We start from the raw sequence: 16,285 nt of genomic DNA on the forward strand, positions 1-16,285 counted from the left end.
TTCCCAACATAAAATGCTCCCTCGTGTTAGAGGCAGGACCTGACCCTTGGCTGCAACCTGGGGCAGGATGGCCTGGTGAAACCCTGCATCCATCCTTGCTCCTTCTTTGGGGGCTGTGTGTGCAGCCGATGACCACCTACCCCACCACAACACCCCCCATGCCAAGGACGCACAAACTCCCTCTGGGTGAGGTATCTTGGGTCAAACACTCCCAGTTCGGTGGAGCTCTCTGTTTCAGATCACACCCGTGCCCTGCCTCATCCTCAGGCCTAAGAGAGAGAATGAAGGCCCAGCTCCAGAGTGAGACTGCCTAGTTCTGAATCCCAGCTCCATGATGCCTAAGTAGTGTCTCCTATGGCAAGTTACTTAACCTCTCTGTACTATTTCCTCATAGGTTAAGCTGGAGTAACATTAGTACCTGCTTTAAAGGGTGGTTGAGAGGACTGATGAGTTGGCCTTTATATGTGAAGGGGCTTAGAACAGAGTAAGTGCTCAAACAGGTTGGCTATTATCATTCTGTCTACTTTTTCCTTTTTTTTTTGTTTTTTGTTTTTGTTTTAGACAGAGTCTCGCTCTGTTGCCCAGACTGGAATGCAGTGCTCAATCTTAGCTCACTGCAACCTCCACCCCCTGGGTTCAAGTGATTCTCCTGCCTCAGTCTCCTAAGTAGCTGGGACTACAGGCATGTACCACTACACCTGGCTAAGTTTTCTATTTTTTGTAGAGTTGGGGTTTCTCCATGTTGGCCAGGCTGGTCTCGAACTCCTGACCTCAAACAATCCCCCTGCCTCAACCTCCCAAAGTGCTGGGATTACAGGCGTGAGCCCCTTTTTCCTTTTAATTGCAAGAAGCAGAAATCCCACTCAAGTCACATCAAGTAAGGAGGGTTGAATGTAAGGTCTCCCAGTGAGGAACAGGCACTGGGGCAGGTACTCAGCTGTGGCTTCCAGCTCTCTCTGGGAACTGGGTGGTTTTGTTCTCAGAGCCTGTGATCTCTGCCACTGGCTTTGCCCATTGGCTTTGTCATTGTGCTCACGGAGTCCCATCCCTAGTGACTTCAGCCTCCCTGTGGTGCAGAAGGGCCACCTCTCTGCCTCTGACCTCCTCATCATTGTGGCCTCTCATCTTCTGCTCCTCCTGCTTACAGGGCCTGTCATTTGTTACTTCTGGGTCAAGCTTCCCAAGAAAGGTCATCTGCAGGTCCAGCTTTGCCAAGGGCCATGGTGACTAACCAATCTACCATCAACTGCTGTTGCATCAGCTGCCATCCTTGGCTCAATCCAGTGGAGTCAGGGGGTGGATGGGGTAGCACAATACCAAACATGGCCATCAAGGGAGCTCCCTTTAGAAAGCAGAGGGGGTGTGGTGGGGCTGGTTGCCCTCCCCCTTGTGTGCTTCTGCCAAGGCACTAAGTGAGCCCTCAGAGCTGGAGGAAATAAGATTAGCTTCCCCAACCCCCTTGTTTTACAGATGAGGATACTGAGGCCCAGACAGGGGAAGAGACATTCCCCAAATCTGGTAGCCAATGAATGGCAGAATCCCACTGAAGCTTTTTCCTTGGATCTCCTTTGGTTCAGTCACTCATCAGATGCCCAACAACCTGCTCTTCCTGTCTGCAGAGCACGGAGATGAAGCAGAAACTCTTTAAGGAGCAGAAGCAACCATGGATGAACACAGCAGCCTTTGCTGAGTGCCTGGATTGTCCAGGATGTTACGTAGATCATCCATTCCAGACCGCAAACAACTCTGTGGAGAGAGCCTTCTTAGCGCTGTGTTCCTGAGGAAATGGAGGCTCCAGGAGGTTTTGTCACTTGCTAAGGTCAACCAGCTGATAGAAGTCAGTGTTGGGATCCACACTGAGATCTGTCTGAATCCAGAGCCTTTGCACTTACACCCATGATTGAAGCTCATCCAAATTACCCAGCAAGTGTGAGGCATGGGAGTGGGAGATGCTTGGGGTGGGTGGAGGGAGAGTGGCTGGGGTCTAGGGAGCATGGGTCAGGGTCCAGGAAAGCCAGAGACCCTTTATATCCCTCATTGTGATCCTGGGACTTGGGGCAAGCCCTGGATCTCCTCTGTTCCTCAGTTTCCCCATCTGTAAAATGAACATCCCACCTAATATAAATCTCTATGTTCTTGGGGGAGTTGAGGTGGAAAAATGGGAAAATAGAAAGTGTTCTCAACAACAGTAAAGACACATGTGGCACTAATGCAAGGAATCGATAATAAGTATTCTCAATGTTAGGGTTTAAAAGAAATAGATGAGTAACAGAGTTATCATAGGTTTCTGAGAGAAGCTGGGATAGACCTTACTTCTAAGGTGGTTGTCAAGGCAACCAGACCTCCCTGCAGCTAGGCATTTGGGGTCACAGAATCCTTGCTGGCCTGAAAGTGCTTAAAGTCCCTACATTTTAAACTTCCTGAGGGTCAGTCTTCTCATTTATTAACTAGGGGTGCTAGCAGAATCTACCCCCACGAGTTGTTTGTAAGAATTCAATGAGGCAAGGCATGTGAAGTGCTTGTCAATGTGTCAACATACAGAATGCACTTGATGGATATTAACTTTATTATTGTGAAGTTAACGTAGAGTCCATGGACAAGGACAAAATTCTAGCATATTTGCATGAGCATTTTTCTAGTGTATCAGTTAGCTCTTGCTGCATAGCTAACCACTAAAACTGAGAGACTGAAAACCATTGCCATTTGTTATTTTTCATGGGAAGCCCCACAATCTCCTTTGGGCAACTTGTATTCTTCCCTGATGCAGACTCTTGGTGGAACTGACACCACCCTTGAAAATACAAGTTGCTTAGGCCATTTGTCTATTCTATCCCCTTGGTCTGCTTTTGGGATAAACCTGTGGCTTAATTATGATCAGTGAGAATCAGACCCAAGACTACTGAAGCTGAGGAGGTGCAGATAGCAGAATCTTCAGCAGCCACTGGGCAACCATAAAATAACAGACAAGCTGTCTGAGCATAAAGTCAACCCAGAGAGCTAAGTAGAGCCAACCCGAAAGAAGAGAACTGCACCCCGGAGACAACACTCACATCCTCACATCATCCTGGGTTTGAAGCCATTTCTAGCCTGGAGTTTCCATCCATGTGAGCCAATAAATTCTCTTTTGCTTAGGGCTGTTTGGGTTGAATAGTTTGTCATTTGCAAACAAAAAATTCCTAAACAGATGTGCCCAGGAAATGGATGATCCAGCAATGGTCTACGCTTTGTGGCTGACAAACTAGTCAGGCAGCTAAAATCTGCCCTTTGTACCTCTGTGGGTTAGAGACACTGTTCTATTAATCAATGAGTCAAAGTCAATCTTAGAATTCTAGAGTGATCATTTTGTGCAATTGGACTGTATGCAACTTGAGGAAAGGAACCGGGGCTTATCATTCTGTGTCCCCAGCAGCTAACTTGAGGCAAGTTGCATAAAAAGGTGCTTCATACATGCTTGTTGAATGAATGAAAGGCTCCTGATTTGAAGCTTTCAAATGCGTACTGTTGCTATGAGCAAGTACACAGATTATGGAACACATACAAAGTTTAGCCTCTTAGAAGGTTAGGGGTTTGAATATGTCCCCCGAATTTATGTGTTGGAAACTTAATACCCAATGCAATAGTCTTGGGAGAGGGCACCTAATACGAGGTGACTGGTTCATGAGGGTTCCACCTTCATGAATCAATTAATGTCATTGCCATGGGAGTGGGATTATCATGAGAGAAGGTTATAAAAGAGTCTGCCCCTCACACTGTCTCTTTTGCCCTTCTGCCTTCCACCATGAGATGACCCTAGCCAGATGCTAGTGTCATGTTCTTGGACTTTCCAGCCTCCAGAACCGTGAGCCAAATAAGCTGTTTTTCTTTATGAATTACCCAGTCTGTTCTATTCTGTTACAGCAACAGAAAATAGACTAAGACATTTTCATAGCAGAGGAGTCTGGAATTAGCAAGAGACCATCACTGAGTGATGAATGTTTTTGGTGGGAATGAGTCACTGAGGCTGCAAAGAGACCCTTCCATGAAGACCCAGCAGAGGTTTCATCACAAAGAGAGACTGAAAGCCATCACCATTTATCATTTTTCATGGGCAGCCCCACAATCTCCTTTGGGCAACTTATATTCTTTCGTGATGCCAAGTCTTGGCAGGATGCAAAGGCCCTGAAGTATTTCTTGACTGCAACAAGCAGCAAGCTACCTTCATCATGAAATCCTGCCCCTAATCCTGCTATAATGAGTACAATGCTCAAATCAGAGGCAGTATGACAAACTTATAAGGAGCATGGCTTTGGAGTTAGGCAGACTGAATTCAAATTCTGGCTTCTCCACTTCCTAGCCTAACCTTGGGCAAGCTGTTTAGTCTCTCAGAGCCTCGGTTTCCTCATCTGCAGGACATAGTATAATAATGATACTTACCTTCAATGGTGTATTGAGAATTAAATGAGAAAATACGGGTAAAGGGTTTAATATAGTGGCTGGGACAGAAATAAGTGGTCAATAAACAGTTCACAAACACACACAGGTAAAAAACAAAAGTCCAAGAGGTTGTATGACATTTGTAGACAATGAACATCAAAATGTTGCATGTGCCTTGATGCATCAGTACCCAGTGGCCTCTGATAATTTATCTTAAACTTTTGAAGACACTTTCTGCAGATGACAGCTACTACTCCCAACTTGCCTTTGCTTTGACATTTCCAAACCCTCTTTTCCCAGGAATCATCCTACAGTTAGTTACCTTCTTCAGTTAGCTCTACAATGGAAGTGGTCCTCCTTGTAACCTTACCTTCACCTTGTTGGATCTGAGCTAATGGACATTTCAAAGGTGGTTCCTAGGGGAAGCAGGCAGACAGTGTGGACTGGAGGACGGGGAGTCCCCCCAGGACCTCTCCACCCCTGATGCGCCACCTCGCCCTTTCAAAAACCACTGGAGCATGTTTGAGAAAAGTTAAGCTGTTTTATTTCACAGGATAGCTCCACGTCAAACCAGCAGGCACCATCAGAATACGCGACAGAGGATCCAATCAGACACTCTATAGGACGGGCGTTTGGTCGTAAGGTAGAGAAACGATATCCAGAAGAGGGCAACATTTATCATCACGTGGGGACAGGCAACCAGCAATTTCCTAGGGTGGTTTTGGTTTGTTTTTCCTGTCACAATTTGGGGAGGAAGGAAACCAAAGGAAACGAAATAGACCAGCCACTCTGAAGCAATCAGAATCAAACCTATTGCCAAACCATGTAAACAGTCACACTGCCGGGAACAAGGGCCTGGGCAGAAACCCTAGCCAGGATCTACTTCCGTCTAAGGAAGGAAAAGTGCACTCTGGTTGTTCTGGTTCAAGGAACAGCTTTGTTATTTGCCGGGGACAGTTCACACAGAAAGGAGGTGTCAACAAGGGGCAGCAATGGCCATGTGGCCAGTCCCAGAGGGACAGTGGGACACTGGCAGATCAATCTCAGGGAGCTCAGGAGGGCTTGGACCTGACAGCAAAGTCCCTTCTCTCGGCTCCCCTGGGCAGCTTTGGATATGTGGGGAATGCTCTGTGTGGCTGCTCAGAGGAGAGGAGACCCCAGAGAACCGGGGAAGTTGACATGAAATGTCAGCGTTAGCTCTGCACAGCAGAAAATCAGCTAGGCAACACCTCGGCTCACCCCTTTCTGCCTTTCCTCCCGGCCACCACCCCCACTCCCAGCCCAGCAGGGGCCAACCCCATGGTTGTGAGCCAGCCACTCTTCTTTCTGGGTTTCTCAGGAGAGTGAGGCATTTGCTCTAGTGTGGAACCATCTGGATGTGTGAAAAGTTAGGAATAGAAAGACTGAGAGGAAGAACCATTACCCGAGTCCTCATGTTTTTCCATTAGCTGTGTACATGCACTGAGTGCCATATCACGACCAGGTCACGAGAAGTCCTCCACATTCGTGCCTCCTGAATGACAAAGAAATATACCCAACAAGGCACTCCAAGGGACTCCAACAGAGAAGAAAGCCCCACATAAAGGCCCCTTCCCACACTGGCTCCTCTTTGTGTACCACAAACCAGTTTTAAGTGTTTATAAGGCAGATCTCTGAACTGCTGGTTCCAGCCGATAGCCAAAATATGGCTCAATTTCCCTGTGTCTCTTCCCACTCCGATTTCTTCATTGAATAGAAACCTTTCATCCCTTGGGAATCCATCTCTCTCCTGACCCCTGGCCTGGTGACTTCAGAGAAAAGACTCCAAAGTCTAATTCCCAAGCTCGCAATTCCCTCCAATTGTGCACTCTGTCCGGGGTTCAAAAGGCGCTTCAAGGTGAGAAATCGTTAGCACTGAAACAAGGAAAGGCAAGAATTTTTCATAGAATCCCACAGCTCAGAGCAGCTCTTTAAGAGGAAAAGGGAATAAAAGGGGAGGGGGAGAGTGGGGTAGGAAGCACAGCTTGTTCTCAATTTTATCCAGAAAGCTCTTTAGCGGCAACTGAGCCACAAGGCCCAGGAAACTAGACCAGGAATTAATTGTCTTTGGTCAGTTTTAAATGAACAACTTGCTGGTTCATTCCTAAAATAGATTGAACATCGGTTATACATAAAGACAAAAGGCTTGACCTCAGGATAAGTCGAAGGTTAAGAAAAGAAATCATTCCATGAAGCAAAGAAAAAAAAATGCCCGTTGTCAACTAACTGATCAGTACGGCTTTCAATAATGGTGATGAACAAGTAGGTAAACACCACTTCCCCTTGTACAATTGGTTATATTGAAGACTACTAACTAGGTTACTACATTTCCCCCACACTCACTGTACAGTTAGGTATTTGTTTTTACATTGATCTATCTACTAGGTGCAAAGATTTGGTGAGTGGCATTGGCTAAAATTTAATTGTAGCCTTTTTAAAAATTACAATTTCACATTTTAACAGTTACTTTCCAGCATTTAAGCAAATACAGCAATATATAGTGGACTAAAACAGGCAGGAGTCAGAAAGAGAAAGCCAATGTTCAGGGAACGTTGATGGCACTGAGTGCTGTGGAGGGTGACTGAGACATGCATAGTGCCAGATGAGGAAGTGGGAACAGGGGAGGGGGGCGGGGAAGTATTTTTCCACTTGGCCTGCGTCAAGGCTCAGATTTGGGGCTGGATGAGTGAGGAGATGTCTGCCATCTGCGTGTGTACATCCCTAAATGTGAACTCATCAGCCATTTCCCAATGGAAAAAAAAATAGGTGCTTAAAGAAAACAGCTAAGACTCTGCCCTCAGAAAATTCAGTGAAAGGCAGGTCCATTTTCAGTAAGAAAAAAACAAAATCAGTCAATTCAGAGAAAAATCCACATGGTCTGATTGGTGTTATGTATATCAGGCAACAGATTTTTCTACTCTGATTGTTGCTTTTAATCTGGTAGTTGTGGCAGAGATTGCTATATTTTGCCTGGGAGGCTACTGGATTTAGGATCTGGGAGTATCTTGAGGGTAGAAATCAGAAGTCTTCTGTCCTGGCTGGACAGTATAGCGTCCAGCATGCGAACACATGACTTTAAGAGCCTGACGCAGCCTCTGCTCTTAACCAGTGTCAAATTTTGGGCAGGTCACAGCATAGCCCAAGGCCTTACTCTCTTAAGCTGTAAAATGGCAATAGCTTTCTGTGCTCCAAGGCAGATGGCCTTTCATATCCAGGAGCTAAAGAGAAGGGTTCATCCTAGGCCAAACAAGGGAGGTCAAGTTTGACACCGGCCTCTCCCTGAGATCCTTTTTCTGTTCCTTTCCTGATGCTCCCTTCCATTGTGGGGTGTCAAGTCCAGTCCTTCAGACAAGGTAGAGTGGCTTTACCCTCCTAACACATCTAGGTGCCAGTGACTTAACTAGGTCCCTCCCTTTGGGTGTATTTACCTTTTTGTCAGGGACCAGAGGAGAAGGCACCACTTAATCCAATGGGCTGAAATGTTAATGATGGAATCCAGGGCTCTTATTAAGATGGCAGGAAAATTCCACTGCTCACTTCTGAAATACCATTGGGAGGTTTCAAATAGAAGGGCTGAAGGGTTCTGATCTAAGACTTACCTTACTAATGACAATCACAAGAGCATTGTATTGATTCAGTGTTTTCCAGTGTACACAGCTTGCTCACTGCTGTTTGACCTTTATTACCCTATTTTATGGAGCAGAAAAGCCAGGCTCAATGAGGTGAAGTGACAAACCCTAAGTCACAAGGCTCCTAAGTGCTTGGGGCTGGGACTCAGACTCTGGGCCTTTTGACTTCAAACTTCATTGTCCTCGAGAGAGAGGAAGCTTGGGAAGAGTAGGGAAAAGCCCCTGGGTCTGGCAGGAGAGGGTAAGTAACAGTGGCCCACAGGGCACACAGATTCGCCCATGTGCCATTATCCAGAAACAGCTCATCTCTGGAAGCGATCAGAAGAGGAGGTAAAATGAAATCAAAGGAGAGTGATCCAGAAGGGCTTTACTCGGCCAAAAGGCAAAGGCCTTGCTGTTACACATGAAGATCATGCACCCATTTCTATCACCACATTTTCATCTACACTAAATGTTCTGGAGGGAGTGAGTGAAGAGGGAGGGAAGGGAAGCTATGTCACTTGTATTAACTCAACCGACAGTGTCCTCTAGGACAGAAAGTGTCAAAGACTGCCCCTCCCTGGCCCCAGTCTGAACTGGGCGCTCACGGCTCATGCGTTTCATGCAAGACGGCACCAGCCACAGTGCGTCACAGCCTGATTTAAAATGAAAACGATGTGACTCAAAGTCTCCTTGCCTGTTTAGTTCCAAATCTGACACAGTATAATTAGTAGAACCAGGAAAAGAAAAAATTAAATAGTTTGAAAATGATATAAGTTAAACCTCTATAGTTACCACAGATTTATTCCTACAGCGTTTCTAGGTTTTGAAGTATTCCACACCACTGTATTTTTATTTTTCCCTTTTTCCCAACCACATGTAATACTGTGCTATGATGGGGCTTAGGTTCTCACTATCCCCTGCCTCTACACACAAACACAAGGATGTGGTAGTCAGGGGTCTTCTCGCCAACTTTCTCCCATGCCTTCGGGAGTACTGTTGGCCTTTGGCCTCCGGGTGGAAGGGCAGGGTCTCTGGGGTGGACGGGGGTGGGGGTTTCCTATGAAGGGTTCCCCACCTCTGGGAGCAGACTGCTTGGGGGTACTGCCTGCCTCACCCTTCCTTGAGGGGCAGACTGTTCTGGAAGGCCACGACTTCTGGAGACAGTGGGAGTCTGTTTTCGTTTGTGTTTTTCTGCAGGTTAGTGGTATATTGCTTCATTTGCAGTTACTATGGGCCTCTAAGTTCTCCCAGAAAAGTCCCTGCAAATCCCACCAAATAACTCGGCGGGAGATGTTTGGTGGCATGGGTCTGAGGTAAATCTAAGTTTCATAAAAAGAAAAAGGAGATACTATATACACTTAGTATGTGTGTGTCCAGATCTAGTATATGTATATAGATGCATAAATATATATATATACACACACCTACAGACACATACATACATATACATGTGTATATATGCACACGTCAATATACACACACATATAGGTATGTAGAGAGAATGTCGAGAGAGGAAGTTTCCAGTGACGATATGCGGGAGAAGCCATGTGGTATTTTGCCTCCATGTTAGGAAATGCTGTGGCTGGGGCTGCTCCAGCTCCAGCACTCCTCTGGGTATCTGTTGACACGCGAGAGGTCTGTAGGATTCCCATGGCTGGACGTGAGCTGCAGCCAGTGCCTGGGCCTCAGCTCTGCACAGACACACCCTCCCAGACTGACCTCTGCCCTCCAAGGCCAGGGTCACTGGGAAGCACATGGAAGCCACCAAGGCCACCCTGGGCCGTGGCGAGCCACAGTGGGCCATGGCGGTGCGGCCCATCCTGCAGGTCACATGGTGCCTGACTTGTCCGCTGAGCTGTTGGGGAACATCTTCTCGGTGGGCGTCACGGCCGGGCTGCCCACGCCCGAGCTGCTGCTGCTGCTGGACCGGTGCTGGACCACCGGCCGCACGGGCCGCATGGGGGGCGGGCGGAGCTGGGCGCCAGCCAGGCGGGCGGACAGGGCTGGCTTGAAGGTGGTCATCATCTCGGTGGAGGAGCTGCTGCTGCGGCGCATGGCGGCATCGGGGTCGCGGATGACGATGGTGTGAAGGGGACTGGCGGGCTCCGAGCTGATGGGGCCTGGCGGGTTCTTCAGGGGCTCCAGGGTGTCCAGCACCACATCTGGTGCCTGCTTGACCGTGTTCTGCCTCTCGAGTTCCCGCAACTCGTGCAGAGCCGTGCTCATGGTCTTCTCGATGTCCTGGGGACAGAGAGAGCTGGGGTCAGCAGAGTCTGGAGACCTGGAGTCATGTCCTTCCTGTCTGCTAAGCAGCTTCCCTTCTTAGGGAGGTTCCCCAGAAGCCTCGCGGCAGGGATGGAGATTAAGTCCTCAGGATGTCTTATAATCCCATGGGAGAACCAATGTGGATATCCCCTGCATGCTGCCTTGCACAGGAAATAGATTTAATAAGGGCAGGTCACACTACTGACAAAGAGGGCAGGCTCTGGAGTCAGACAGACACGGATTCAAATCCTGGCTCTACCACTTCCCTTGCTATGTGACCTTATGCAAGTTCCCTCACCCTCTGAGCCTCCAGAATCCTCATTTGTAAATGGCACATCATTATAATATGGACCTCAGGGAGTTGATGAGTGCATTAAATGATACAGTCCCTGTGAAGAGCCTGGTGTGACCCCTGGCACAGAGTAAGCACTCAAAAATACTAATGACAATACCAGTAGCAATAATAGCTAACACTAAGCACCAATCCAAACCCTGTCCCCTAATAATTCATTTAATCTTCACACTTCTAAGGTAGGAACTACCTTTATGCTCATGTCACACGTGAGGAAACAGAAGCTCAGACTGGTTAAGTAACTTGCCCAAGGTCACACAGCTAATTAGCAGCATAGCCCAAGTCTGAACCCAGGCAGTTCAGTACTTTTAGTTTTTAAAAAAATCCTTGGTCACAGAAAAATTTCTTGGAGATTATGTATCAGAATGTTCACAGTGCCCATCCCAGAATAGAGGGACTGCTACTCTTTTCTCTGTATTATAATCAGAAAATTTTGTTTTTTAAAAAGTGGAAATTTTAACAGGCAAGAAAAATCTTCTGCCTACATAATTCCCGAGGATGTTATAGTATCTGAGAGCTCATCAGGAGGACAGCAGTCTGAAGAACTCAAAGAGAGAGAGCTCCCCACCGCCCAGGGCAGCCTGGGCTCACCATGCCGCAGGGCAGCTTCCCTCAGCTCCCGTCCCCTCATGCCCAAGGTGGTGCTGTCGCTGGTAGGCAGCATTTAACCTAAGAGCCCTTGGACAGGCCACAGGGCCCCGGACTTTTGAGTAAAAAGACTCTGTGGCCAGTTGCTGACCATGTGACCCTGAGCAAATCTCGATCACTCTGCACCATATTTTGTCCATCTATTACAATCCCAGACATTTACTGTGAAGATGGGGTGAGATAATGGATGTGATGAAGCTTTGTAAACTGCCAGACGGTGGTTTACAAAATCCTTCTAGCCCAAGAGCCCCACGGGTTCCCATGACTGTTGACAGGGATGCCTCCGCATCCCACAGACGTGAGAGGAGCTGCTCGGGCTCAGCTGGGCCAGATCCCAACTGGCTTAGCGATCGAGGGCACCGTGAGGGATACTGCCTAAGCCACCACTGGTAGGTGCTGTGCATAACCTCATGGAGGAATGATGACTATTAAGACAGGCTTGCTTTATTGCACATCCTTAAAAAAATAAAAAGTATGAGTCTGGTGAAACAGATGGTGGGGGTGGAGCCTGGAGATACTGGGGCCGGCCCCTTTCTCTACCCTGGTCTTTTACATTCTCTTTCCCCTGTCTGCAGGTGGCTTCCTGCCTGCTCTAGGCCCCATGGCAGGCTTCAATCTGGCTGGGGTCAGGGTCCCGAGCTCTTACTCCCCTCATTGTCACAGCCTATCCTTTTTTTAGGGGACTATGGATGTCTGGCTAATGGCTAATATTAGCTTGTATGTTTCTCCACGATATTTCATCCCTTGCCTCAGAACACTGGCAACTTTAAGAAAGGGTCTTTTGTGCCTTATTCAAAAGGAGGTGCTTTGGGGGCAATTTTCTGCAGGAAGGGAGGGAAGGCAGACCCCTCTCCCTCTCTGCTATGTGCCAGCCCTGCAGTGACACAGCCCACTTTCCTGGAGCCGAGTCACCCAATCATCAACCACTCTGCTTGAAGGAAGCTCCCTGTTGACCTCACTACTCTCTATTTGCTCTAGTCCAGCATGAGCTGCAAGGTGAAACTTTAATAAATAAAATGTAATTTTTGCCCCTCTACCACCATCACCACCACCCCCACCACCACCCTACCCCAGCAGAGTGAGCGGAAAGACAGAAAGCTCAGAGAAAGATCAGCTGAGTTGTTTAGGCTGCAGCCTTGCATTAGTCCGAGAGGTGATGCTGCGAGTCTCCAGAGCTGAGCGGCAGAGAGGCCCTGGAGGACAGAGTGGGGACCACGATTGCTTTTCATCTCCTCCTCAATTCGATCTTTCCACTTTGGATGGTCATGTTGCAAGTTCCACAAAGAGCCTTTTTAAGTGGGTTCACATCTAAATCATAAGGGATATTTTGAGACCAGAGAAATTTGGGTCACTCGACCTACTACTTGGGGTTCTTCAGCTGCCACTCCCCTTTGCAGACTGCAAAGCCAAGGGCTCATCAGAGCCAATGCCAAGGCTGGAAGCTCTCCAGTGGCAGTGGGCTATTTACATATCATTTACCACAATTCCCTATTTGACCTCTGTTAGTGAAAGGGTGTCTTGGATGGCAGCTGTCAAACTAGAGAGGGTGCAGATCCGTCTGCTAACTGAGAACACATGCAGCAATCCCCAAGTACATTCTAGGGGCAGGTCTTGTAACATGCTCCATGAATGAAGGTCAAAGAAGTCTGGGATATGGGGCATGCCCTGTTTTCTTTCTTGGAGATTCACAATGCATATCTTTTAAGGTAGCAGTCCTCAATCTTTATGGCACCAGGCACCGTTTACGTGGAAGACAATTTTTCCACGGACAGGGGTCAGGAGGATGGTTTCGGGATGAAACTGTTCTACTTCAGATCAGGCATTAGATTCTCCTAAGGAGAGCATTGCCTAGATCCCTCACATGCGCAGTTCACAATACAGTTCACGGCCTATGAGGATTTAATACTCCCGCTGATCTGACAGGAGGCAGAGCTCACACAATAATGGCTCCCACTGCTCACCTCCTGCTGTGCAGCCTGGTTCCTAACAGGCCACAGATCCATCCATGGCCCGGGGGCTGGGGGCTCCGGCTTTAAAGGTTTTTTAAGAAGTCTCACAGAGAAGCCACTCAACTTTGTCAGGGCAGCATTCCCCAAACCTTGATGACCACAGAACATGTATTCCCTACCCACTCCCTAGCATCCTGTGGAACTACTCTGCTGTGACAGCTATTTTTAGAAACAGTTTTCTAGACTACATTTGATTCTTTATAAATGTAAAGGGCCCTGGGGCAGGCCTCAGGCCATCCTCTACCATAACTGGTAGAACTTTCTAGACTGGTAGAACTTTCTAGACTGGTAGAGTTTCCAGATGATGGGTGGGTACTAGGGTCATGTTTCCTAAAGTATGGGGGTACCAGCAGCTGGCATGCCTCCTTGGAAGGCACTGATCTTCAGGGACCCCTGGGAGTGGGCATGGGGCCAAACTAGAGCCTGCTGGTGTGAACAGGAGTACTCATTGCTAGGTATGCTGTTTCTGTGTTGGGTATTCCCTGGGAACCCTGCCTGGCCTCCTCTAGAACACAGCTCATGGCTCCCCGCCCTTCCTCTTCACAGTAAAATTCTCACAGACCAGAAGGTTCCAATTGTCTCTGTTACCTTATGTGGGAGAGAACACTAGGGAGAGGGTACATAATGGGCCCCCACCCCAAATTCCAGAGACAAAAAAGTGGAAACTTCTCAAAATATGATCGAACTGTCAAAAAACACATGAAACCAGCTATGCAGATTGTTAAACAAATCACAGTTCTATTCATTTGGCAAATGTAAAAATCATATAGATTGTTTCATCCAAATACAAAACAAACAAAAGCCAACTCTCTAAGTACTGGAGAAGAACCTGGAACATTCTTCTCTTGCAGCTTCAGCTATTTAGTTCTGCCCACCCTTTGGGTCTCAGGTCAAGTCCTCCCAAGAGAAGTCTCTCTGTGCCTAGGTGCAATCCTCACATTTTAGGCTCTCAAAATACTTTGGACCACTCCTTAAAGGCACCCAATCAAACAACTATTTCACAACTATGTGTGTGTATTTGTTGATGTCTCTTTCTTCTTTAAACTGTAAGCTCCATGTAGGCAGTGCCTGAGTCCATTTTAGGTCTTCATTGTACTGTTGGTGGCTAGCATGGTGATGGCCACATGATAGATGCTCAATCAATATTTGTCAATGAATAGATGAATGAAGAGAGAAATGAATGAATGAGTGAATGAATGAGTGAAAAACTGAATCATATCACTTTGTGTAGTGACCTGCCATTACCCCAGCCCCATAATCTGGCCAATGCCCTCTCCAGCCCTGGACACTGGGGGTGTTCAGTCTCTATAGGAACCCCAGCAGTGGCTGCTCCCAACCAGTCTCCATTCCCATGGGAAGCCCAGCAAGGGACAGGGAAGCCACTCACTCTCCTGTTCTCTGACTTAGCCATGAGCCTGGCATAAAGGCCAAGGTGGCTCTCCGCTCCACGGATTCCCACCCGCTGCCCTCTGGGGCATTTGGCTGCCCAGCCTGCCTTCCCGCTGGCCCTTACTTCTGCCAGGGCCTCGGCCTCCAGGGACTTGTGGTCCCCTAGGCTGCTGTGCCTGGTGGAACCGCAGGTCGACCTCATCGAGTGCCCTTCGGAGAGCGCCTTCTTGTCAGGGTAGTTGATGCTGCCAGCGCTCCCGAACGTCGCCATCCTCCGCTTCTCAGGGCTCTCGATCCTCCCCCGGGTGAGGGGGATTTTGTGGGGGCTGCTGGGGCAGGCAGCGGCCCGGGGTGGCGTGTCTATGCTGGGGCCCAGGCCCCGGGGCGGGCTGTGTGTGTCGCCCCCGCTTCGGCGTCTGGGGATGGCCGCTCCGTCAGATCGCAACCGCACTCTGCAAAGGAGCCAGGGGGCGAGGGGCATGGGGCAGAGGTCAAGCCTGGCAAGTCTCAGAATGGGTGAGTCAACCCCATGCCACACACTACACGCTAGTCTAAGGAGCGGGTACAGTAAAGCCTCATTCAGCCAGACCCCATAATTCCACAATGAAAGACCTGGCTCAGCACACAGCTCAGCAGCAGGGGGAGGTCTAATGTGCAAACACAAAAGCATTTGGAGCACAGCGCTTCCAGGCCACAGATAGCTGTGCTGCCAACCGCAAAATGCATCTGGTCTACATGCTAAGTCAAGGCCTACAGGATTCCAACCCTGGAAACGCTTTGGTGATGGTTAGTTGGGCTCATGATACCCTCTGAAAAAGTTCAGACATTTCCATGATTCTGAGGGGCTTCTAATTGGTCGAAGCTTTGAGGCTTGACTGTACCAAAGTTACCAGCACCCTGCAAGCACAGGAGGGGTCCCGTGGGAACTGAAGACACTCTAATGTTGCCACCCAACCCCCAATCTCTCCAGAAGAGGGCTCCTTCTATGAGGCTTTTCTGTATCTTTGAAAACTAGTCATTCAAGAGTAAACCCTGCATGGCTGGACAGCCCTTTTGTGCATTTGGATACCTTTCCCACTTCAGGGAGGCTCTGGTGCAGTGAAAAGGGGATTAGGGTGTGTTTCAGGAGGGTGAGTTATTGCCGTGTGTCTGCCGCATGCTTTCCTGTGTCCTCTCTCAAGCCCACTTTATTAATCTGTTAAGTGGGTCTAAGTAAGATCCTTTGCCCACCCTTTACCTTTGCTTCAAGTGGGTTTGAAAGCACCTTGAAGATAAGAGGTTCTATACACAGGAGATTTTGCTGCATCCTACAGAGGTCACCAAGAGTCTGAAGGGCTAGACGTGGTGAGGGGAGAGGAAGAGGGACCGTGTGTTGGGAATGGATTATGACTAGGGACCAGCAGTGATTCAGATCCTAGTGCCACCAGCTGAGCTAAGCAGTGCTTGTGGGTGCCCCAGCAGAACCAAAGCATAGGTATTGGAGAGGAAGCAGTATTTAGAAAGAAAGAACAAGAATGAAGGAGGTGAGGGAGGGACGAGGGAAAGGAAAAGAGAGGCAGAAGATATGGTCCTCCTAGAAG

The 16,285-nt window shown here is 48.3% G+C and overlaps 1 protein-coding gene across 4 annotated transcripts in view; it reads right to left on the bottom strand.

The window, feature by feature from the left end:
* Window positions 1-4,934: 4,934 nt before the first annotated feature.
* LOC105477657 (SLIT-ROBO Rho GTPase activating protein 3) overlaps window positions 4,935-16,285 on the bottom strand; it is a 268,022-nt gene continuing 256,671 nt past the window's right edge. For 3 of the 4 annotated variants that reach the window (XM_011734249.2, XM_011734248.2, XM_011734247.2), the window contains 2 exons: window positions 14,830-15,157; window positions 4,935-10,283 (listed from right to left, as the gene is read on the bottom strand). In XM_011734249.2, the coding sequence (XP_011732551.1) occupies window positions 9,870-10,283; window positions 14,830-15,157 (742 nt within the window). In that variant the 3' untranslated portion in view covers window positions 4,935-9,869. The remainder of the gene's footprint in view (window positions 10,284-14,829; window positions 15,158-16,285) is intronic. The other variant, XM_011734250.3, reaches the window with a different exon arrangement.

Source organism: Macaca nemestrina, chromosome 2 (genome assembly GCF_043159975.1).
Source record: "Macaca nemestrina isolate mMacNem1 chromosome 2, mMacNem.hap1, whole genome shotgun sequence".
NCBI classification, from domain to species: Eukaryota; Metazoa; Chordata; class Mammalia; order Primates; family Cercopithecidae; genus Macaca; species Macaca nemestrina.